This window comes from Manis javanica, chromosome 3 (assembly GCF_040802235.1).
Source record: "Manis javanica isolate MJ-LG chromosome 3, MJ_LKY, whole genome shotgun sequence".
Taxonomy (NCBI): Eukaryota; Metazoa; Chordata; class Mammalia; order Pholidota; family Manidae; genus Manis; species Manis javanica.
The window spans coordinates 12470869-12497023 of NC_133158.1; the positions used below are offsets into that span (position 1 = coordinate 12470869).

At 42.0% G+C, this 26155-nt stretch overlaps 1 protein-coding gene and 1 long non-coding RNA gene across 14 annotated transcripts in view; one reads left to right on the forward strand and one right to left on the reverse strand.

The window, feature by feature from the left end:
* Nucleotides 1-26155, reverse strand: part of ADAMTS9 (ADAM metallopeptidase with thrombospondin type 1 motif 9) — a 157176-nt gene that overhangs the window by 36010 nt on the left and 95011 nt on the right. For 8 of the 9 annotated variants that reach the window (XM_073230841.1, XM_017666472.3, XM_073230840.1 and 5 more), the window contains 2 exons: nt 7598-7765; nt 939-1112 (listed from right to left, as the gene is read on the reverse strand). In XM_073230841.1, the coding sequence (XP_073086942.1) occupies nt 939-1112; nt 7598-7765 (342 nt within the window). The remainder of the gene's footprint in view (nt 1-938; nt 1113-7597; nt 7766-26155) is intronic. The other variant, XM_073230842.1, reaches the window with a different exon arrangement.
* LOC108400873 (uncharacterized) lies at nt 991-25610 on the forward strand. Of its 5 annotated transcripts, none has more exons than XR_005061558.2 (6): nt 1004-1129; nt 3946-4117; nt 8244-8320; nt 11292-11747; nt 19089-19209; nt 24993-25610. It is a non-coding gene; the product is annotated as an uncharacterized lncRNA (long non-coding RNA). The 5 variants fall into 5 exon arrangements; XR_001854022.3 differs by having other exon boundaries at nt 8244-8309; XR_001854023.3 differs by having other exon boundaries at nt 3946-4081; nt 8244-8309.

The window sequence follows — 26155 nt, forward strand, 5'->3', positions numbered from 1 at the left end:
AGGATCAAGTCTTGCTTTTTCCTCTGCTAGGTATGTGACACTTGAGCAAATGGAACTGGCTCTCTGAACCGCAGTTTCCTCGAGTGCAAAAAAACAGATGATCCAAATAATAGCCACTTTGCTAGTGGTTAAGAAGAGTTAGTGAGATGACGAGCAAAAGCACATAGCTCTGAAAAACATTCCTGATGGGAAATTCCTGTCTTTTTATTCATCTCTCTGAACCTTTTCCAGCATGTACTTTCTACTTCATTCCAACATCACCGGACAGGGTTTTGCTCTTCTAATACTCTCTCTCCCCTTTTCTACAATCTAATCTCTGTTCTGGAAACCGAGGTTACCTCAGACTAAAGTCTTAGCCGGGGACACTCAGTGCTTTCTTGAATGAAACATTAACTTGGAGTGGGAAAAAAACAAGTCCATCTATTTCTGCATCAACTAGAAGTTTTTCAAATGCCATCATCTTTTTAAAAGTTGGAAATCCTTCCTTAATTAAACAGGGCTTCAAATGAGTGTCTGTCATTTCCCTGACAACTGAAGTCATGGAAGGAGGCAATACACAGAGCAGGTCCTACCTAGAGTCTGCCTTGTGGCTGTTTCAACTAGTACAAAATGATCAAGTCTGGATACACACATTTAAAACATTTCTTCCGACTCCCTCTCCTTCTGTGAAAGTGGTATGCATTTGGCCCAAGGCCTGTTAAAGTTTTTCTGGAAGCAGCCAGACTTGGAACATTCAAGAACACAGACATAGGAATTGCATAAAAAGGAGGAACTCTTCGAGCCTGGTCAGAGTGAACTGCTGGCTGTCTGAGAGCAAACCTTTTGGGAAGGAGCCAGCCTCGTCACCGCGCTTGGACGCTTCACAGGGGGACGGACGTGATCACTGCAAGGGGGTTGAGCAAAATGCCTGGCAGGTGCCCCTTCATGGCTCTACTTACTTCTTGCCATTCCTCTGCCCTCCAAGTGTAGAGAGGACACAGCGGGGCTTGGCAGGCGCGCTCCGACTCTGGTCTGGTGTGCGGGTTGCACTCCGTCTCTCTGGCCACTTTGTGCGTTCCCACCTGACAGGCCACACTTCTCCGGCGCACGCCCCGGCCACAGGACACAGAACACTAAGAAGACAGACTGTGTAAGTGGGAGCTTTGGGTCATTTGAAGGGAGGTGGCAGGGGTGGTGAGGGTCACAGATATGGGGAGTGCACTCCTGACCCAGTGACTTTCCCGGCTACCACAAAGCTTTCTAATTTCCAACGGAAGGGACACAGGACAATGTCATAGGCCTGCAAACTGCCTATCAATGCTGGGGAGTGGGTTAGGAGGAAAGCGAGTCTCTGGGAATCTCTAAAGGTAACAAAAGTCTTGGGCAATTGAAGAAGCTGGGAGGGATCATTGTGAAACATTTAGTATAACCTAGAAAAAGGGCTGCCATGTGAAATGAAAACTCCAAATGATTTCTGTCCTGCAGAACTTCAGGTTCCTGAAAATTGGAGAGACAGTGTTATACAGGAAGAATGTCTTAGCGGATTAAAAGAGTAACTAACCCATGGAGAGCAAATCGCTGAAGCCTTTTGGGCCTTATAAGTAAAATGATTTTTTCCAGTCTCTTCCTTCTCTTGCTCCTATTCCTGGAGACAGAGGATTTTTTTTAAAACTTTGGAATCCACTCAAGTATGTGTATCGATTTACAACCTCAGATGAATATATAAAGAATAAAACCTGACAAGGAAAAAATCATTTCCTCAACATAGTGTTTTCAGCCCTTGAAAAATACCATTAATCAGGCTAAAACATTTTGTTGACCATATTAAGCACCATATTAAATCTGCAATTAACTCTCCTTTACATTAATTTTGTAATGGTTTCTACATTGCTGGTTTTCATAATTTCACTTGTGATCAGACCAAGAATTATTGTCTTTATTAAAGTTTTGACAGTCAGAAGCTAAAGGCGACATTTGCTTGGAAAGAACAGCACACTATGACACTTAGCTATTTAAAATTGTTACCAAGTTTTTGTGATAGTTCAGCCTCCATTAATTTGTCTGGCACTGAGAAAACAAGTTTGACATATATTGAAGCCATATGCCTAAGAGAAAGACTTCTTAAAGAACAGAAATCACACGCCTTTAACTTAGAAGGGGAATTCTTGTCCCAATAACCTACAGCAAGATTCACCTCACTGTGAGCCTAACGGGAATTTACAATCAAGAGGCACGCCCAATGGGGTCTGCTGAATATTAATTTAATTTGCATTTCAGATTTTAAGAAAATAGGTGGTATTATTTTGAAGGCAGCTCGGGAAATCATATCATTTCAGATGAATCTATGCCAGGCAGGAGCTCAAATGTTCATATCAAAACTAACTGAAAAGAAGGAAATATTTTGGCTCCCATTGTTTGGGCTTAATTGTATTAATTGGGTTGAATGAGTATGTAACCCACAAGAAACTAGACTTTTAAAGTCATTATGTCCTGGGTGGAAAGGGAGGGTTCCTGCAGACACGTGATGGCCTGGTTTATAGAGAATGGCCATTTAATTCTCACGGGAGCCACCCGGATAATATCTCCCATTGATGACACTAGCAAGGAATTACCTATAACATGGGAGAGTCACCACACAAATGACAGAGATGCTCAAACACCATAATCATCATCGTGAATAAACAGCAACGAAAAAACTCTTTGCGTATTTGAATTTAGGATCTTAAATATAAAAAGAGAGTATTTCTAGAATAATGTATCCAAGTGGAAATACAAAGAAAGAATAAGAACAATTAAGTAAGCAAATCTGAGTTTGGCACCAGGCGGGTACATATTCAAAATCTCACCATGCTTGAATAACCTCAAGATAAAGGAAAGAAATATTAAAGACTTTTAGAGCATACACTGTTCAAGCTCTAAGTAAATGAAACTTCTTTTTGATGCTATTTTTATTGAGTAAATCACTTATGGTTCAACAAAGCAAGGTATTAAGAGCCATAAGTATTAATACTTAAAAATCACTTTTTGTAAACTTCGATAATTTTTCAAAAGGCAAATAAAGACAAAGGAAGCTCAATTACATACTAGGCTTCTGAGTTTTATAATATCAAAGCCAGCCTTGAAATAGCATATTCCAATGTTTTGACATGACTTAAATGCCCACCAAGGTACAAAGTGCCTTTCTGAATACTGCATCCACAGTATCTTCACTCAAACTGAAGTGCATTGCATCAGTTAGTTCTCTGTGTTCAACTTTTCTTCCTCTGCTGTCTCAAAAGAGACCACAATTTGCATACAGAGCCAGTCAGTCTTGCTTGGCCAATTCTGAGAGATTTGTGCAGAAACCCCATGAATAAAACAGCATCTGAAAGACCTCTACGTGACCCTGGAGGTGGGCATGGTGGTGGTGTGTGCACGTGCGCGTGCTTAATTCTTCTTGTTCTATTTAGTACATCTTCTAGTTTGTAGAGGCAAAAGGCTGAGCGGCCTCTATTAGTATGTCTTACTCCCCCCACCCAGCCCCCTCCACCAGCCCTCATTCCAGCCCAGCAGGCTATTTGTGCAGGTTTGAAAGTAGATGTTTTTAGTTCTGAACTAGTGAGCTGAGAGCTACATTTCATTTCTCTGTCTTCCCTATTGCACAATGCTAGTATGCAGAACTCACCAACCTAAAGGGGTAACTTGACACTTATTTCCATTGATAAAAAGAATTTCTATAGAACTTCTGATGTTAGGGGAATCATAATCTATGCTTAAAACCCAGAAAGAATTTCACATACTTTCTTCCCATATCAATGATGAAATTATGATGGTGACATTATTGAAAGGAGAGACAGGCTTGAAAAACAACTATATGAACCAACATTAATAAATAACAGTAACAATAATAATAGCAAACTTTTACTAGGCATATACTATGTGCCAGAATCTATAGTAGGGTTTCTCAACCTAATACTTTCTTGCCAGGGGCTCGTCCTATGTGCACTGTAGGAACTTTGGCAGTATCCCTGGACTCTACCCACTAGATGTCAGTCGCATTTCTCTGCTCAGTCAAGTTGTGACAACCAGCACGGTCTCCAGGCATTGCCAAGTGTCCCAAGAGGTACAAAATCACTGCCGTTAAGAGCTTACCTCTGTGGTAAGCATTTTACATAAACTATTTTTTCTAACCAAACTCTTAAGTACATAGTCCAAAATTAAATAAAGAATAGAGAAAATCACCCTGATTCAAGTAAAAACATGAACAAGAACAAGAACGAGAACCAGTCAGTAAATTCTGTCCTGCGCAATACATGATAGCTACGGTGGACCAGGATTTGGCTTCCAATTTTAAAATACGCACTAATATGAAGTAGCCTTTTGAACACATCAGTGAGAGTGTGGGTGAGCCACTGGCAGCCAGACAGTTCACCATCAGTGCTTAGGGTTCACACACGCGCAAAATGATGGAGAGCACACGTCACCAAAGTAACTAGTTCTCATCACTGCCCATGTGCATACGGTTTCCTGGATTTCCCACAGGACACAAGCTACACATCCGCCATGTGTCTCCATTAAACACTCATAGCACACTCCAGAATCAGACACCACGACTGAGCTGTGCTCATTGTAATTACAGGAAAAGGCATGACCAAAAATGGCTGGAAGGTTCATAAGGCAAGTTGCCAGTTTCTTTTCTGGCATTAGCTCTGAAGAGCTTTTAAAAAGTATCTCCGTTAATCTAAAACACTACTGACTGCAAGACACTGCACTGTGTTTTGTATCAGTAAGAAAGAAAACAAGGGCTATTAAATCACGGCATTCCATTGGTGCCTAGGCCCAGCCTGCTCACAGGGACATTGAAGTGTGAGAATCAATTCATGATTGATGAATGGCGATGAAGTTGTGGCTTTCCTTCTAATCTGATCATTTATTCTTTTTATCTCTCATCTTCATTTTTTAAAAAGGCCTTTCTATAGGAATAGGGTAAGTTAAGAGTGTTCCACTCTGGAATGCTTGTGTGTCATGGGACACATCTATTGAGCTGAAGCAAAAATTCGATGCTCATTTGTATCTTAAAATCTCACAGGCATCCCTTAGCTCTCGATTAAAAGCATCTAAAGACGTGAACGTGAATTTTTGAAAAAAAAAAGTTTAAAAATTTTAGTGAGGTTGTTTCCCAATAAAAGCGTTCCTTTTATTGCAATACTTTCCTTGACAAATTCAAGATTTTCAAAAGATGCAGAAATGAAACATTGCACAACACCAGTTTTGAGGGACAGACTATGAAGATTAACATGGCGATACTTGTTTCCTATTCCAATATTCCACGTCTTATCATCAGACATTTTGACATGATGAGAACTTGCACTAATTATTCCTCCCCCCTTGAAGACAAGATGACTAGACTAGAGCTACCAGCAGAAAACAGAAGCACCAGATATAAAATCCTCTGAATATTTTTGCAAATGGATAATCATTATTCTTGCTTTAATATTGCTGCCTTATGGATATTCCTGTTTACACTGGATCATTAGTAAGCCAACAATCTTTAATCATGCAGGCCATCATTCTCCATCAACCACTGTGTCTGATTATTTTCAGGGATACCTCTAAATTGCATACATCGGATTTTTATCCATGCAGCACCTTGTCTTGTCTACTTTTATCATTCATTCCTACAAATCAAATCAGTGCATTATAAAACTGGTCACAGATCATTATACAACAGTGTTTATTTGCATTTTCTACAAAGGTGACTAGACTTTTCTGAGCAATCATTTTGAACAGGTGCAATCTTTTCTGGGGAGGCATTCTGACAATCCTATTACCTTACGTTCAAAAAAACCCCTAGGGTTCAAACGTAATCATCCCAACTTTGTGAGCACTTTGAGACTTCCTATCAAGATCACAGACTACTGGTGTAAAATTCACTCTGTGTTTATCAATAAAGAGGGAAAGATTCTTTTAATCATCTTTTTACTGAATGAATTGGCCTTTAAAATTGAGCATCATTTACATGCTCTAAACTTTTTACTCAGGGCAAGATGTAAATAGATAAGCAGAGGCCAAGGAACATAAAGAAAAGTAAGAGCATGAAAGTCTACAACAGGACAAGCTAATGAGCATGGTATCTTAAATAATGCTAGCTGCAGGCTCTTACACGAATTGAATCCCTCCCAAAATAAAAGCGCTGGAAGTTACAGATGACAGTAGTCATGTCAAACCACTAAGCATGACCAGTATAACACAGGGCCTTGAAATCTGATGCTTTAAGGAAGCCAGAGGAGGGATGAGCTGCGGCTGGGCACAGATGCTTTGATTGTTAAATTGAAACAACAAATGAAGAGAAAATGTGATCATTATGATAAAGGCCTTGAGAGAGCTGACACTGCTTTGCTGGGGACAGAGGCAGGCCACGCTTCGCACTGTTGTGAAGCAGAGTGTGGCTGGCGGGTACGGAGGACAAGGAAGCCAGCTCAGAGCATTTAAGAAAAATTCATGTTTCCAGAGGAATTTCCCATTAGCCATGTTGAAGTAGGGGATCCTCGACTCCTCCGCATGGTAACACGGCTGTCCAAAGCGCCTCTGGGGCTTTAGGAGGCAAGATCCAGGCTCTGAAAGAATCAGTTCTAGAGGCTGCCAACCCTGAACCTCATTTTTTTGATTCTTAGAAGTATCTGTGTGGTTCTCCACTGCGTAGCAGGATTTACAGGTTCAGTAAAACCTTACTGAAGCAAATCAGTGGAGAGAAACAGCAGTGTTAGATGCAGAATATGTGTGGAAAGAAATGGAGTCTTATTACTTTTAAATAAGCACCTATAACCAAGCCGTGGAAATGTACAAGTGCGGAATAACAAAAACTACTTTAAGGGCTAGATATGAGTGACCTGAGTCCATAGCAAGTGTTTACAGGTAAAGAAGTTTCTGAAATTCCTTAACTGAATTCAACAGGGAAACTCTCTCACACAGTTCCTGACTCAATCAGAATTAGTGGAGTCTTCAGACTAGACTCTTTAGAATTAGTGGAGTCTAACTGTAATCAGTTTCTCGGGAACTTAATTCGGCTTCTGCCTGGTTCACACATAACACTCATCCAAACAAAATATTCCTTTTAAGAGCCTGTTAGATTGAAGACCTCTAAGCTAAGTACTTGGCATTCATTATTGCATTAAATCCTAAGAGAGAAGGTCCTCTCGGTGCTCAGCCTCTGCTGTATACAAGCAAACAGGCAGGGAAGTATTCACTACTGCTGTGCATCGACAGCCCTTTCTTTAAGAACCTCAAAGGTAAGCCAACCTTACTGCAATCTGAATGAGTGGTCTTTTAAAAGTGGCGAATGATAATGAAAATGCCATCAGGGAAGTATTGAGAGGCTATCCTGTGCTGGATATCTGATATCTGCATCTACTCCCACTTACAACCAACCCTCCCCACCATCCCATTCCAAAGCGCCAAGGCTGAAGCCATCTGACAAGGCCACAGCTAGTAAGTGTCCTGACAGAAAGATTCGTCCCTCCCCGTCCCCGAGCTCCCCTTTGGAAAACCAACACTGTGCAGAGAAACAGAAGCCAGCAGGCTGGTGTCAGCCACATGGCTGAAGGAAATGAAGCAGCCGTAAGGGAGAAGCATTGCTCACCTGACTCCAGGCGCCAGCCTTCCATTTGGGGCATCTTCCTCCTCGGCACTTTCTGTGCCCATTTGGCTTAGCAAGGTGTTTACAGTAATCACTTCCTAAATGGCTTCCATCTTTTGCCATGCAGTAAACATTTCGTTGTTTATGCCCTCGACCACAAGAGACAGAACACTGAAATATAAAGCAATGGCAAGATTGTTTTGTTTCATCACATGGAGTTTGATAAAATCCTGCATGATAAGATCATGCCTAACAAGAGTCACCATTTCCCCTTTTCCAGTGCCATTTGGATAATACCTCGAGGTTCAACATGGAGGGAAGGTAGCATTGGGGAAAAAATGTCCATAGGATTATGGCAGCAAGCCTGTATAGTATTTTAGGTCACTCCAGAGTATCTTCATTCTGATAATTTAGGCCAAAACTAAAGCCCACAAACCTGAAATTACCATGAAATCCTGACTTAAAGAAGTCTTACTATGCATTATAAGGATTCCTTTTGCATATGTTACTTCATGCAATCTTTGATCAAGAGATTTCTTCATAAAATGCCTAGTGATTCATTGATTTGGGTAAAGGTGTCTTTCCAAAATACAACTGTGTCCAATTTCATAATTAAATGATTTAAGGAAATTCTTCTGCCATTTTGCAGAGGATAAGCTCTCATGCTCCCAGTCCACTGGGAAGGAGGTGCAAAAAGCAAGCCAAAAACTGAAAGGTAAGCTGCAGGTGAGTCTGTGCCAGTTTGGGGAGAGAGGCATTACCTTTCAACTTTGATCTCTGGGTTCACTGAACTGTTTTAAATGTGACCTTGTCTGACCACATCTAAGAAACTTTGATTTCAGATTAGGTTTCTCAGAAAGGTTTAGGAATCAAAGCGCCCGTGGAGTCAGGACAAAAATTTGGTGTGACAGCTTTTGTACAACAGGCAAGTGGCCTGCCCTAGTGAGGGCACAGACACTCAATGCCCGCTGCCTCATTAGCGGTTACAGAAGTCATTACCGCTTGGGTCAGAAGCTTGCTGGCTCAGATTTTCAGGACACATTATTACTCAATATGGCATTTTTTGCTTTTTAGAGGGAAATGAGTTTAAGAATGAGGAACAAAATGTGAAAGCACAATGAAAACAGATTTCAACTGTCATTTCCTTCTGTTCAGTATTTCTTATTTCCCCACTACATGATTTTGTTAAATTACCGAAGTTCCCTTTTATGCTTAATAGTAAAATATATAGCCTAATATTGATGCAACCACCATTACCAAGTATGTTCAAAGTTATGCCATCCATAAATGTGCCAGACATGTTTTTCTAGTCAACACAAGGCATTATAAAAATTTCTATAGTAGCTAATAGAGAAATTTAAAATATGTATATTAATGGATTTGGCCATAACTTTTTACTACAGGTGATGGAAACATTGCTGTTTTCAATTTGAAATTGCATCTTATGACTTTTATGATTTGGAGTAGTTATTCTGGAAATCTTGATAGAGTCTACAGTGTGGAAGGAAGGAGCCCAATTTGAATATCTGTATTCAAACAAAAACATTCATCTTCCAACCAACAGTGTTTTGATGTATACAAAGACTCTGGGATATAATTCTAGAAGGCTTTAAAATGAAGCTACTAGGAATATCTCTATAAATCAATCATCTAATGATGTACACAGACAATCTCTATTATTAGTGACTAATTTTCATACTTAAAAATGTTATTTTGACAAAAATATAATATATGGGCACAATTAGAATTTGTTTATTCAACAAACATGTACTGAGTACCTACTAAATTCCAAGAATTGTGCAAAGTGCTGGGAATACAGTGATGAACAATCCCTGCCCTCATAGAGCTGATAGACCAGAGAGAGAGAGAGAGAGAAGCATTAACCAATCATGACAAAAGTAAATACACACTTATTAACTGAGAAGAGTGCTATGAAGGAAACAGGCTGGTGTGGGTGTAAGAGGGCCCCCTGAGGCCAGTCCCTGGAGCAAGACTACGCTGAGCTGGTGGGTCCCAATAAAGTATTTAGATTTTATTCTTTATAAAATGGAAAATCACTGAAAAGTTTTAAGTCAGAGTAAGACTTAAACGGATTCCTGTCTCAAAACTACCTTGACAACCCAGTGAACAGTGGGTGGGGATACAGCCTGAGTGGAACCAGGAAAATGCTCAGGACACTAGTGCATCTGTCTAGGCAAGATGTGATGGGGGGATTAGATCAGGGTGCAGGGTATCGGGGTGGGGACATTGGTGGATTTAAGGCATATTTGTTAGAGGTAGAAGGATACTTCTGGTAGATCACGAGGGGCAGGCGGGGGGGGGGGGAGGGGCAGGGAAGACTCCCAGGTTTCTGGTATGGGTAACTGGATAGATTGTGATGATATTTATGGAGACGGGAAACACAGCATTGGGAATCAAGGATATATTTATTTGCAGGAAATAGGCAGAACTTAAAAGGTATGGACTCATGGGTGGTAAAGTGTGCTTCATCAGGGTGAAGAAACAGACACAGCTGTAATCAGAGGACCATGGCGAACTCAAAGCAAGCCGGCCTTTGGAGTAGTCATTTCAACACACAAACCGAGCACCCAAAAGTCATCACTTAACATGAAGGGGAAAGAGAGACTTGACAGAAATAAATACTGATTTAATATTCTGCTGTAGTCATCGAAAAAGGTAGCCTAAAAATAGGCAGCCATCTACAGAGGCAGAATCAGAAGGCAGTGCTTGCTCACATTCATTATGCACTCGGTACCGTGCTAGGACTCTACCCGCATTATCTCATTTACCAGCTCAGTAACCACGGAGCGAGGTACTATCATGGAGACAACCGTGCTTCCAAAATGGCATGACCACAATGCTTTGTATACACCTTTTCCACATGACTTCAAGACAAGTAGATAGGTATCTCTCAGGACCAATAACAGCACAATGAAAACACATGATCAACAACATCACCGATAGTAATTCCTCTGAGGGGCACCATGTGCAACCAGCATCTATTGCCCAGAAAATGAAGACAGATGACATGGTTTCTAAATATGATGCCTTATAAATTTTTAAAATATCTGGATTAGCTGCATTGCCATTCATTCCTATGTGCATTTTCTTATTCGGGGGCTTGAATGGAACTGACTTTGAAAACAGAATGCAATACTTCAGCACGACTCACTATACGTATCATTGGCCTTAAGTAAGATCTAAAAGCAATCACAAAATTCTCAATGTATCTGATCAGAACAAACACTTTCCGTTTCATGCTTCCTAACTTACCAATAAAGAAAAGCAGGTGCTCATGGAAATGTTCGTATCTAACAGATCTATTGATGGGTCAATTATAATTTCATAAAGAACCTGTCGTTTTGATAATCAAATAAACACAGGTTTCAGTTCTTATATTCCAAGGGAAATTTCCATCTGATGATTTTGCACGGACTTCTGCATCAGTGTGTGTCACTGAGCTATAATACATTTAGTGCATCCCCTAGTACATGTTATTTATCAGCTACATACCTAGAGTTCTTGCTCTGGGTAATGTTTAGTTCTTTAAATTTGCAGCTGAAATAGTCTCCTAGATTAACAATAGGACTCTCACTTTTTTTCTCTGTGAAAACAACCCAAAACTTGTGTAAGAAAATGGTGTTCCCCCAACTGTAAGCAGCACTCCCAAACAATGTAATCTCTGCTTCTTTCTTAGAAACTTCAAGGTCCGTATCCCAGATGCCTGACTCGCAGTCTTTTGTTTCTATGAGGCCATTCAAAGGGGATGTTTAATGTGGAGCTTGCTCAGATACGGCCTTTAACACTTCCCGTGAACTAAGGTCCAAGAGGTTGGAATCCTTGCTTTTCAACTCAAGGCCCTGGCAGTCTGCTGAGTGCCTGTGCCGAGGGCCTGCTCTCTCTTGGGGGGTGGCTCGGGGAACGGTGCAAACTGGGCCTGTGTGCTGTCCCCGCCGCTAGTGATGCCCTGCGACAGTCCTTGCACTGATGTCGAGGCGAAGGGTGTCTCAGTCAGCAAGAGGCCAGCAGACAGCCCCAGTGTGTCTGCCTGGCTGGGAAGGGCTGACGACCAGGCGAGAACGGGATCTCCAGGCTGGCTGAGGCTGCTGAGAACACAGGCGTCCAGATGAAGAGGGCGGACTACCCAGAACGGGTAAGGACACCAGAGGGAAGAAAGGAGTGAGACGGGGAGGGAGGAGATCAGGGAGGCCCCAGAACCAGGCCAGAACGGAACTTGCCGATGGGCTAGAAGATGCTGGGGCTTAGAGGAAGCACGGAGGGATGGCTATGGGCCAGGACTGCCTGAGTTATTATAAATGCTTGATACATAAGGCTAATGGACAGTCCAGGGGGATGGCCCTAGCAGAGTGTCTGGGCCCAGTTCTGTATATCTAGGCAAAGTCCATCTCCAAGTGGTCTAGATGCATGAGATTCAGTTCACACGAAATGTGTTATGCAGGATGCTTATCAACTAGTCCGTATTTCCAAGACCAGGATTGGCTGACAGGTTAGAAATAAGGAAGAACTGAAAGTCCAAGAGGAAAGTCATATACTGGAAATGACTACCAGGTTAAATCAAGGCTCCTAATCTAAGGACTTTGACTACCAGGTAGCTTAACCATTACTTTAAGACTGCTGGGCAGAGTTCAGTTTTGAGACAGGAGACTGAACTGATTATTATTCAAGGCCTTTCCCTTGTGATTCTTTAAAACACGAAAATAACATCTAAATCCCTTTGTTGAAAAAGTATTCAGTTGTGTCTTTTCATAACAGCAAGCTCTTGTCAATTCTACTCTCATTCTGACAAAACATAAACTCGAACCTCATCTGGAAAGGACACTCTCAGAAAGGAGGCGATGCCTGAACCAGGTGTAGGACTACCTCGCCGATTACGCTGATGAACGAACTAAGTACTGCATGAGCACCACACCATCAAGAAAGGCAAAAGGGAGTTCAGACTTACTCTCTCCGGGGGATGTCTGCTCCACTGGAGACAGTGGGCACAAGTACACAGACTCAGGGATCAAAGTTTCAGACACTGCTTAGTGGAAACCTAGAAAACCCCGTGGGTGTGTCACATAGGAAAAAAAACAGTAGCTGCTACTCACACATGTTTATTTACTGTCCTCCATGCTGCAGGCAGCCAGTAAATATTTACGAAACTGAATGAACACATGAAAGCTGTAGCCATCACAGAAGAAGTGTACTATAAACTAAATGTCATGTTTTCCTTAAAGTCACAAAGAAAGAATCACCTGGAATCTGACCACAGTGCTAAGACTGAACTAATTTGGCAAAGTTATCCAGATTCCAAACCCCACCTCAAGAGAACTCTTTCTTTTGGAGCAGATATTAGAAATCATAGTAGTTAGCTTTTATAGAACTCTTACTATGAGTGGGAAACTGGGCTGTTATTTAATCCCAATAGCAATCTTGTGGCTCAGGCATATTAGGATTCCTTTTAACAGATAAGGAGACTGAAGATTAAAGAGGTGACATCACTTGCTCAGGGTCACAGACCAGGAAGCAGGAGAATTAGGCTTAAATATAGCACGTCCCTCTCCAGAGCCACCATTTTTGTCCTTAAGGAATACTGAAGAAAGGGCCTGGTTAAGAAAATAGGATGCTCACCTCTGCTTACCTAGAGCAGTAACAGAAAGCAAGGGCCTCAAAGAAACGTCTCTTATTCTAGAAACCTCTGATTCCTTAGTCTTCCAGAACAGAGTGGCTATGCGATGTTTGTATTTCTGACTTTGATAATTTCTTTGCAAGATCTTTAAAACCTTGGGAAGTAAGATATTATGAGAAGCAAACATACAATCACATAAACAAAGGGCCACATTTCCTTTTGGCCAAAGCCACACCCTGATCTTCTCTGGACCATCTTCCAAAGTTCATCCATCCTCTGGGGCCTGCCTGATTCCACACGGTGAATGATGGTTTTGTTCACTGCTGAGTAGCTCTTGCATGCTCACGAGAAGAAGGCTGCAGGTTGTAAATTTTGGCCTGTGTATTGACCAAGGACTAATCTCTTATATGTCTGAACTGTGGGGAAACTCAAAGATTATTCAGTCCATCTATGTATTTTACAAATTCAACACTAGAGAAATGAAGTGGCATGCTCGGAGTCATCCGACAAGAAGGAGTAATACAGGCTTAGGACTGTGAGCTTCTGACCTCGCACCAAACACTATCTGGTGCCAATTGCACCAGGGATTTGTGGCCAGGTTCTGGTGTTTTTCACGGTGCTCAAGAACAGCTAACCAGACACCTTGATCCTTTCTATTCCAAGTCAGTCATGCTTACAAAGGGCTAACATGATGGGTAGGGACTAGAAAGGCAGGCAAGAAATTCTGCACCTCTGGCTCGGATGGACTGCAAACACCAACATGAACAGGGGTGAGTGTAACAATCACTAGCCCTAAGGTACCAGTCAAGAGCAAATTCCAAGAGGTGGACGTGTCTGGTGCCAGCACAGGGAACAGCAGCTCGCCGCTCGCCGTCACTTTGCTCTGACTTGCAGCACTTCAAGGCATGGATCTGGAGTCGAACAGATACACACTGGAATGCCATCTGCCATTTTACAGGGATGCCATTTGGAGCAAATTTCTTGAACTCTCTCAGCTCAGAAGTGTTCTCTACACCACAGGGATAACAGCCCTGCCTATACTCCGCGGTATGTCACAATTCAGTAAGATAATGCATTCACACAGAGCTCTTGGGGTTCTGGCCCCACAGTTTAAAAATCAATACACGTTCATAGTCGCCACTCCTCGTGCTTCTGTTCAGCGGAGTGTCTCAGAATATCTGCCAACATGTGGTCAAAAGGTGAGTATTTTTAAGAAACATATGTTAACTAATAGAGTCTAAGATTAATATCCTAACACAGACATTGCTGAGTGAAGGAGGGACTCAGTCTGGCAAAATCTCACCCCTGTGAATGGGTGGAAAGAGTTCCCTTCCAAAGGTCACAGAGAAATCACAGAGCAGACGTCAGTGTTGAAGATCCCTTCTCTTCTGCGGTGGCATTTTCACTCTCATACACTATTGCTTATTCATATGGTTTTGTCTCACCAGACAGGACAGAAAGATCCAAAAAAGAAAGATACCACATGTGAATGCCACATCTCTTTTCTACTCCATCATTTCCTGCTCAGACTTATTATCTCAGGAACTACTTATGTTTCTCATTTGGTTTTTGATAAGTCATTTCTTTAAGTGTCCTGAAACACAGAATTAACATCAGTGACCACCATGCCTGAATACATGTTCGTTCTGTCACTCCCGAGCTCTGCTCAGCCTGGCTGTGGGAGTGGCCCCAGATCTTTGTGACAAAGCAGATCTCTGCACTGGCGAGTATGAACACATTTAGGGGAGTTTCTATAGGGCTGCTCACAATGCAAGAATGGCTCTGAACAGGGACATCAAGGAACCAGAATGACTGAGGAAGAAGAAGAGAGAGCTTTGCCAGGAAACAAGGGCTCTGACTTCAGGGCGTAAAGCCAGTGTTGACAGGCCTGCCTGATGGCTGTTTATGTCCAGGACCACCATGGCACTTATTACCATGAAAAGGAGCTGAGAAAGCATGAGATTGGCAGGGAACACCATGGGAGAGAGCAGAGGCGGGAGTCACGTTCATTGCAGCCGGATGGGGCATGAGCCCATCCTTCCACCCCAGCTGCTTCCAACACCCCCAGCTTCTGAGTGCTACAAAGGTCTAAGACTGTGGGAGAAAAGGGACTCATATTCACACGCCAACTCTTGGAGCACACTTCAAGGCTGCTGTCAGTATTATAGCCAAGTAGGTGGCCCTGCATATGACTCACAAGGGAGAAGGCTGGGCTAGGCCCACAAGGGGAGACAGAAAGAGATGCTGCCCACCTCCCATTACCCTCAAGGAATAAGAGGCATAGGGCTCTTCAGCTGCCTTCTCTTAATCTCCTAACATAGTAACTTTGTCTTAGAGGAGGAACAATGTTAAGTTGTTACATTTTAACATTTAACACGTAGTGTTAAATGTTAACATCAAATATAGCAGCGTATGAAATTAGCCATGCAAGTTGTAAAACCCAAACTAGGGATCTTTTTGTTCTGCAAGACAAAAAACAGAAGACAGAAACAAAGCCAAGAGAGAAAGCAAAAACCAAGGGACTGCAAAGCAGCAGCTGGCAAATTCTACCCTGGCCACATCCAGTGGTGACCCAGGAATCTACGGCATGTGCCACCCCCGGGCCCTGTTATCCCAGCGTGCCCTCTGGCTCCCCAATCCCAAGCACACTGACTATTTGTATGTGACTTCCTTTCCCTTCCAAGGTTATACAGGATGATTATTTGTAAGCTGACTTCAGCAGGAGGATGGTAACGGCATTTTTCAGGAATGCAGCAAAGATGGTACAAGAACCCACACTCTGCTTGTACGGGATCATGAATGAGGGCAGTGTGGAAGACAGGGAGGGTGGTAGGTGAGATACTTGTTCCAGGATCCTTACTCCCGGCTATTACAGGGGAGAGAAGAAGTATCTGAGTAAGTAATTGATGGAAAAGCTATGGCTGGTGGGACTGGTGACCGAAGTTGCTTGGTGCCCAGAAGGTGGCCTATGATTGAAGGCCCAGGCTGAGGGTTCAAGGCTGCCTGGAGGTGTCATTCTGCTAGAAGATGACAATGCTCGGGAACACTCACTCATGACTTATGCTACTGTCACAGGCCATCAGGAGCAGACCCAGGAAGCATAAGTCCCCTCTGGGAATGCTTCTGCAGAAAAGTGAGCCATGCCCAAAGCGATCCATGCAGATTGTCTCTAACCTTTCACCTAATGTCTAGCCCCTGAACCTCTTCCTCCTCCCAAAGAGCTAGTCTATGTGATACTCAGTCCTTCAAAACTTACCAGGACAAATTTCATTCCGCTGTCCCCTTCAGTCTTACTTTCTCTGCTTCTCTGGCCCTTATTCCATTAGCTTGGTGTGAAAAGAGTGATCTTTACATGCCAACATGTTACACATCTTTCACTGAAAAATCTGCGACTCTTTTGGGAAAGTAGTTCATATGATTGATTTGCTTTTGGGTGGATATTAATCCCACCTCAAAACAGAGATGCATACATATCTGAGCCTGTACCCAAAGAAACATTCTCAGCACAAGGGAAAAAGCTACCTTGACCACACTGAATTACAGGCTCAGCCCCTAGCTCTGCATTGCTCTGCTGAGAGTTCAAATAGGGCCGAGTCGCCGTCAATAGGCACTGTCCTTGGTGGCTTTTCCAGTCTCCTCCTCCTGCTTACCTCCGTAAAGGAACAGCTCAAAATTACCACTGTGAAAAAGTGAGACGAGAGATAAAAACCTGCTAAAATGTAATGGAACACTTACAAGTGGCTAAACTAATGTTTGATGGTTTTCTGTGAATTTAAATGTGTCCCACACTATTCTGAGATTTATTTAAATAGAAACCCAATGGTTGGGGCGGAAGAGTGTGGTAGTTATGAACTCAGTTTTGGAATCAATCAAACCTGGTTGTACCAGTAATTACTCTCTCTTCCTTTGTGATCTTAAGCAAGATGCTGAACCACAGCAAGCATCTCTTTCCAGTTCTGTTCAATAGAGATATGAAGTGAGGAATAAGCATCTGAGACGTAACGTGTCCAAATCAGAGTTCCTGACCTTCCTCCACAAATCTCTTTTTCCTATAGTCTTCTCCATTTCAACCAAAGGGACTCTACCCTTCCACCTGCCAGGGCACAAAATTTGGAGTCACCCAATTGCTCTCAGTCTCTCATACCCCATATCAAACTCCCAGCTAAAATGCTCAGTCACTGCCTTAAAAACACATCAGACTCCCCCTACTTCTCACGGTTCCCATTGTGAGCACTGAAGAGCCAGGGTCTTCCCTCATCAGAGTGCCTCCCTAGTGGTCTCCCTGCTTCCACCTTTGTTCCTCCCGTAGCATCTTCTGAATTCAGAAATCAGGGTCAGTCTTTCAAGACAAATCCTGTCCCTACTGACTCTCCCATTCCCCTCCCTACCTTCCCGGGAGTCTTCCTACCTCGCCGAACGTGAGTGAGGAGCCTGCCAATGGTTCGACCCTTCCTTTTCTCTCTTTCCCCCAAGATCTACCTCCACATTCCCCTCCCTCAGTCTCATCTCTCGTTTCATATCCTATCACCCACCCCACTGTCTTCCAGCCACGCAGGCCTCCGAGCTATTGCTGACGTGTTCCTGGCATACTGCCACCTCCTCGTCTTAACCTGCAATACTTCTCTCTTGGGTATCCACGTGGCTGGCTTTTGTGTTTTCCCACATCTCTGATCAAATGTCATCTTCTTAATAGAGATTTGCCCTACCTCCTTAAAATTAGTTCCCATCTCCTCTTCCGTGTTCTTTTCTATCCCTCATCTCTTATTTTTATCTAAGACATTATCTCTTTCATAACATATATTTTACCTTTTTTGTTTTGTTTGTTATTTATAGGTTATCTCCCCATCCCCAACTAAAGTAAGGTTGATGACATTAAGAATTTTTATGTGTTGTTCACTGCTATGTCCTCAGGGGCTAGAGCAGAGCCTGGTTTATAGAAAACACTCAAATATTTATGGAGTACACGAAAGATTGGATGAACGAGTGAATGAAAAGTATCTCATAGAACCTAGAGCCACTTATCTCACAAGAATTTGTAAGGATTAAATAAATACCTGACACAATGCTCAGTTCATTGTAAGGAGGGAATCAGTAACTGCTGCTCTCTCCTATCTCCTGTGTCTACTGAGTCCAAAGCTGGCTAAATACTCCAGTGGTTTAATATTTAATTCATACTTACAGGAATATGGCACAGGGGACATCTAAGAGGAGGGTTACCTGACAATGTAATACAATATAAACAGCAAGTGGCAGAAGGTAGGAACTCAGGATATGACACTGTCCTGCAAAAGCAAGACTAACCCTGAAAGCGTGACTCTGAGCCATGGAAACCATCAAATACCCCGAATGTCCGATAATGTTTTTCCTCCTCAAAGATGTCACATAAGAATGACACTTTTGCCTGATAGAAAAATGTAGGTATGCAGACTGAAATCAAAGTATAAAGCAATGTAGTAGACAACGATGGTTCCATCTAGGCCAAGGACTGTCTATCTCCATTCTGGCTGGAAACATCTACAAGTTAAAAAACGAAGACTTGCACTTCTGTTTCAAAACAAGATGCTTACGTTTGATCCTGATTTATTTAAATGTTTCCTGTCATTTAGAAAAAGGCTCTTAAAGTATAGGATATCCAGGACTATAAAACCAACATCAAGCCTGAGATTTTTAACTGTAGAGTGAATCTGATAGAAATGAATCACTGCCACCCTCATGCACAGTCCCTACAATCTAGCTACCACACGCCTCTCTACTAAGTAGGATAATTGTTACCCAAATATTAGGAGCAGACTGTACCTCGAATGATCTAGTTTCTTCATTTTCTTAGACCTTTCCTTAGCGATGTACCAATTCACATCTTTCTAGGGTGCTGTAACCGTCCAAGGAAAAGCCGGCTCTGAGTTCCATTGAAAAACATTCAAAGCCAGCTGAAGTGCTAAAATTGTTTTACTCAAAAATGTGAATATTCAGCTACCTCTAACTTTTGGTAAGTAAAATAAAACCAGGAACCTGGCCCAAAACTCTTGGGAAACATTCAGATCCTAAGGACTCAGCTTCAGTGGCTTTTAAAAAGCAGAGGAAGTTTCCACTTGGGTAATAGCTTGTTTTTTTCATGTTTCACAAATCCAAATGAATGTTTCTGCAAGTTCTGAAAGCCCTACTGGAGAAGAAGTAGAAAAGCATGGGGCTTGGGAGTTGGCCAGTTCTGGGTCCAAGAATTACTGACTGTGTGATGTTGGGAAACTTGCTTAGCCTCTCTGCAGCTCAGTCTTCTTACATTCACTGTGTAAAGGAGGTCCACTTTACAGAGATAATACAAAGTAGGCCAGGGCTTGGTTCACAGCAGATGCTCCTTAAATGGGGGCTTTTGCTATTATTTCTCCACTTCCGGTCAAACCTATCAGACCAACTGCAGGTGGACACCTTTATGTGCCACATCAAGAAATGGAAAACAACTGGTCATTAACTGGTGATTGTAATGTGGAGAAGAAGCTCATTCATTTAGAAAAGTGAGCTTTTTAGTGGTAAATGCATCTTCTCATTTACTCAGGGGAGATTTTCTTGTGTTCAATTTATAGCTTAGAATCACTGGTAAGATTATAATTGAGTAAAAGGCAAAACTCAATTTCTAATTTTAAAGAGATTTTTACACAGTCTACTGATAGTTTAAGATTCCAGTTAATCCCGGAAGGTGGCATCCACATGACTTATGGTGAACCAAGATCACTTCTACACTGGGCACCGGTGGGCATGTCCTCTTTTAATAAAATGTTCCATGGTCTTCCATCAGATAAAGTTTAGATATTGTGGGAAGAATCCAATATTTCATTACCACATAGGTCCTGCCATAAAACTTCTCTGAGTTAATGACAGTCGTCTTGGATTCATTTTGCTTGTCTTTCCTCTACCACTAGATTTCTTTTCTAGTTTGAAAGTTTTGGAGTCACAACTAGTATTTATGGCCATTGTCAGTGACCTTTTTGAAGGAGAAGAACTGAGATTGATTCCCCTTCTAGGGCCAGGAGCTGCATCATGTAACACACTCTCTAACCCACCAGTGTCAAAGCTGAGCCTGCGATTCTGAGCGTATGTATGTGTGTCTTTGTGGCACAGCAGCTGGAGGTGGCAAACACACAGCGTTCACCATCTGCTAAAGCCGGAGATATTTGCAAGGTGGAAAAGGGGAGATATGGAAAGGTGGAACTTCCCTAGAGGTTCCTGTCCTGAAAAACCATGTTAATGCCACACATCTGGAAAAGCTGACCACATATGCAGAGCTTCCTCTGATGGGTTAAAACAAAACAGTTGGTGGAGAAATTACTCATGGTGAAAACCTGGTGAGCGCTACAACATAACCATTCATCTTCCCTGAGAGGATGAAGGTAACAATTTTATTCTCTAAGACTTCCATGACTTAAAGAAACAGAGATTTGGTATCAAACATATTTGGGAAACACTGCAGACTATCCCTGCCTAACATTCTCCTGGGAGAACATGGGAAGACAAGTTGTGCTGTAAGAAATCCACAGAGCTACAGTGAGGAGATGATGTTACCCCCAGGAGACATTTTGCCACGTCTAAAGACAATTTTGGTTATGGTGACCGAGAGGACATGCTGCTGGCATCCAGTGGGAAGAGGCTAAGAGTATTCCTAAACCCTCTACAATGCACAGACCAGCCCCTCACAACAGAGAATTATCTGCTCCCAAATGTCATCAGTGCTGAGGTTGGGAAGCCCCACTGCTTACCTGTTTATAGCTCACAGAATACTTGCTGAACCACTGTCTTAGTCCCCAATCAGAAACTCAATCTGCACCTTCCTAGATATAATGCAAATGTGGAATCAATCCTACTTTTAGAAGGGTACCCAAAAGAAAAACCTAAGTAATCAAATCTGACACCAATTCCTAGACATAGTTGGACCATTATGTATGTGCAAATTTTATCATAGATGAGGACGTGGCGTTTGTCTAAAAAAAAAACAAAGAAAACATATACTTATGAACTATCAGTGCTATCAGAACAACCCAAGGGGATGAACATGTTAGAGTGACCTTTGTCTTCTCAGAAATGCCCATCTCCATTTATGCCTTTCTTTCCAAAGTTGGTCTCTCCTACCAGAGTTGCTCTGCATAATGTCTGTGTCATATGGAGCACAGCTGGACACATCTGCATGTCTCTGTCCCCCTCCAAAAGAAAAAAAACCAATGAGTGACACTGCCTGTTGGTTTGCAAAATCATGGTCTGGTAAGACAACTTTGAGACCTCGTATTTTCAGCTCATCCTTGAAAATCTTTGACCTTGATAGCTTCCTTGTGATCTCACATAGTATTTTATGGGAAGTACAACTCGCCAAAGAGAAGTTTTCTGATAGCTAACCAGTGTCGTTCCACAGGGCTTGCCACTGTGACTTCAACTTTGGCTTCTGATTACGGGTCGTTCCTGTTCTCACCAGGTATCCCCTAGGGTTTCTCAACCTTGGCACTATATCAACATTTTGGGTGAGATAATTCTTTGTTGTTGGGGACTGTGGTGCACACTGTTGGTGGCTTGGCAATACCCCTGGCTTCTAGTCACTAGATTTCAGTAGCACCCCCAACCCATTTGTGACAACCAGTATCTCCAGACACTGCCCAATGTCCACCAGAAGTTAACAAAAATCAACCCAAGTGAAAACCACTGAATTATCCCAAGGTTTTCAAAAAGTCCTTCAACAAGTTCTCAAAACAGAACTGATTTTAATTGATTTGAGGGAGTGGGAAACACAGGGCTCTTTTTTGGATGGGAGTGTGCAAGGGCCTGTTGAGCACCAGTCCAACAAGATCAAGATCTTAGGCTAAAAGGGTTGGCAATCCTGGTCTATAGAGAATGTGACACATACAACGTGAAGTCAATTCCCACATGCAGCAATGAAGATCCCAAGTACAATAAATAAACACACCCCTCTGGGCAGCACTTCCGACCCTGACGTCATGTCTGTGTCCGGCTGTGGCTAAGGATTCCTAGGTATTACTCGTTTCATTAAGAGACAACCGATGACAAGCAAATAATGATTTCACTAATAAAGAGCAAATTGCAATGCAGAAACAGATGAGTTGGTAGAATGAGGGCATTTTATTAAGTGCAAGGGAAACAAATGGCACAGTGTTTTGGAAAAACTTTAGTTTTCAAAGGAATCTGGGCTTTGAACCAGGAGCAGTGGATAAAAAAGGTGAGTCTGCATAAGGCCAAGTGTTTACTGGAATTTACTGGCAAGACTTGAAGTGAAAGTTTGGATTTCCCTGAGAAAAGAGGAACAAAAAATACACTGTTCCCAGAGGCCTTTCCTATGAGCTGCATGGGTGGGAGGGGAAGCAGGGAGGGAGAGAGAGAGAGAGGAGACAAGGAGAGAAAGTCATGGGAAAAATCTAGTGAAGACTAGGAAAGATTCTGATCATGCCGAGTTCTGGCTAGAGCACCTGTTCTTATCAGACCGTACAAAGCTGAGATTAAAAATGGCTTCCTAAAATGTGGCAGAACATTTAAAGTCCTGAAGCAAATCCAGATCTCCTCTTTGTTGCCTTGTGAAGTAAAATACACACTCTGAAATACTTATGTTTGAGAAATTTAAAAAAGTAACTTACTTTCGAAAATTTCAAACTTCAAGAAAAATCGCGAATATCGCAAAGAACTCCCTGTCCCCCTTATGCAGACCCTCCAACTGCCAACATGTCTGCCTATTTCCCTATGTGAAGACATGTACACCACTATTATTTTGCTCTTTCTTCAACAATTTGAGAGCAATCTGCAAACATGATGTGCCATCATCTCTAAAACTCTATAGTTTCCCTAAATCAAGGACAGTCTCCTACATAAATACCATACAACTCTCCACACCAGGAAATCACCATTGATATACCACCACCATTCAATCCTATGTGTTTCTTTTTAATGATTCCCTCCTACAAGTTAGATCTTTATTTCCATATTTTGAGGCCAATGTCATAAGGATTTTAGCTCCTGAGTAGCTGGGCTCACTCATTCATTCATTTTGATATGGTACACAGTATGCCTACTTTGAGTAAGGGACCAAGCTTGAAGAGCAGACCTCTTCAGCCCAGAGGAAATTAAGGTTTGGGGCAATTAAATATAAGATTGGGCTAACAGGTTTTCACTTGAGACATAGTGGCTACATCTACATTTCTTCCTTTGTCCTGAAGCAAACCAATTGTGTTTTCCATTTTACCTCTCTTCGTCTTACCCAGTTCCCTACCCATAACCATGTCTTATCATTTACTGCCACATGTACAGAGGAATACAGCAGTGTTTGGGAGAATAAGGGGTGAAGAGGGGAAGAGAATTCAAGGACAGAACTCAAAGTGGTTGACTGTCCAACGAACGGGAATGAACATTACTTAGCATTGCTGAGTTCAACCCATATAGCTTAGTTTCAGCTGAAGAAAGAGTTCGGAAGGTATCTCAAGGCATTTCTTATATTTTATTTCAAGCAGAGGGTTATTGGTATGAGATCACTGTTTAATAAATTTTAATTTCATTTTTCATAATCCACTTGTATTGCAGCAGCATTTTACATTCACAACAAAACTCATCACCAAAAACATCTGCAAATCCCGTAAGTGGTTTTAACAAATCTGATCTACTGGCCTGACTGTATATCTACTGAACAAAGAAAATGCTTAGATTTATTATCTCAAATTATTCCATTTCTCTTTGCAATATTAAAATCTCAGAAACATCACCCAGTGTGTGCTTAATAAATACTGGCTGCTCTTTTCTTAATCTTCTGAAAAGCTCAAATCTTGCTCTTTACTTGGTTTGATTTTAAGAGAACAGTTTTCTCATATTCATTCCTTTAGAGCTTTAAGAAAAATTCTTTAGGTCAAGAATTTCAGCACGTTTCAAGTAGTTACAATTTGGAAGAACAGAAAATCTGAAGTTGTAAACCTCCTCTTTCTATAGAGGTTGCGTTTCACTGCTTCACCACTAAGCAATATGAGGAAATTGTATTTTGATTAAAACCAGGGGCTTGAAAGTCAGAAAGTCCTGGGTTCAAATCCTTGTTCAGACACTTCCCAACAGGGTGACCTAGAACCAGGTAAACTTCTCTAACAGTGCTAACTTCATCAAGTAGAGGATTAAATTAGATAACATGAATTGCTTTGCATAATTCCTAGCAAAAAGTAAGTGTTCCAAAATGTAAATGATTGCTATAATAAAAAAATCAAAGCCCTCCCTATAATTTTGGAAGGAAACACATTGTGCAAAATTAAGTGAGGGGAAAACAGCTCTTGTGTGTATAACTGAAGCTATTAATTCATCCACTTCCCAAGATACTTCAGAAGAAGTGGCTTAGCAAGAATTATTTGACTTATTTCCCATTTTTATGCATAAATAATCTGAGTGTGCATAATAAATTAATAAGTGCATCTAAACATAGACCACTTGATTGCTTTATAGTTTCATTCAAATATTGTCCGAAAGGAAAAAAACAACCAAACTATCTGGCCACCCGAAAAGAGACTTGATGACATCCTTGGTTAATTTGCAGCCAATGTTGTGGCACACATTTTAGTTTCTGGGAGCATTGGTATGGGATGTGAGTGTACATGAATCCATACAAGTTTTCTTAACACAGGCAAGGCTACGTTTTATGAAGTTAAATGATGGCAATTACAGTGTGATGGGGACATTTACTGCCCTAACTCTCATGCCTCTGAAAAGTCTGTGAAACAGAGCCTTAAAGCTAATCTGCTCCATCTTTACCTACAGAGCTCAGTGACTACGAAAAGCTACTTTCCTGAAACTCACCCTTCAAAGATGGAAAGATCTCTTGGAATTCAAGCTTCTACAAGGTGGCTGCCTGGAGTTTCCATTTTTGCCTTCTGCAAAGCATCAATCAAGCCCTGCCCTTTCAGCCACTGAACACATAAACACTCTTTCTCCTTAACTGAACTTACTGCCATGATGAACTTGAACTCTGAGATGCACAAGAGGAGACTATGTTTTAACAGCTGCTTTTACACTGCAGCCCTGGAGTTACTGCTTCCAAGACAGCTGGTTCTGATAAGCCTCTGTTTTCTGATAAGCCCTGTTGTCTCTATGCCCAGCTGTCAGGGAACACCCCTGAAGTGTTCCAAAACAAAAGCACAGAAGAGAAACGGGGCAAGGGAATGGGACTCACTGGATGCAAAGGCATCCTACACAGGGGCCCCTCATGTGCTGACATAGGTTTTTCTCCCCAGTTTATTTTTGTAAGTTTGTTGATTCTTGGCTAGTTGAGTAATAACTGCTAACGATGTTGTGTTGCCTGAGGTTGCCCTGTCCACCAGCCACAGGTAGCTGTTTAAATTTATAGAGTAATTAAAATTAAATATAGTTTAAAATGCAGTACCTCTGTTGCACTCAGTCATACTTCAATCACTCAGTATTAGCCACGTGTAGCTTCCATAGTGGAAAACAAAGAGGAAGGACATTTTCCATCATTGTAGGAAGTTACTAGAAGGCATTGGCCAAGGCATAACCTCTTTCTAACAGGAGAAAGGGGATGCAGGTCTGGCTAAGAATGGCTTTGTGGGCTCAGCCCATATTATCTCCCACACTACTTCCTGCACATTCTTTTCTTGGCTGCCAACGTTCTACTTAATAAATTTCTGGAAAGGGAAGTAGTGGTCACTAAAACCATCCATGAAAAACTTTAGAGGAAGCATAACAAGAGACAAAGTGGTAGTGTGGCAATCACACATTCCAGATTTTTTTTTATTGGTACCCATTAAATAACAAAAGGCGGAATGTACCTCAGCCACAACTCCCCACACTTGTGGGAAGGAGGCTGAGGATCCCAGCAGGGAGCGGCAGAAATGCAGTCCCCCCACTCAGACCACTGAACTCCGATCTGCATTCTAACATAAAGGTGAAGAGAAGCACATTGAGAT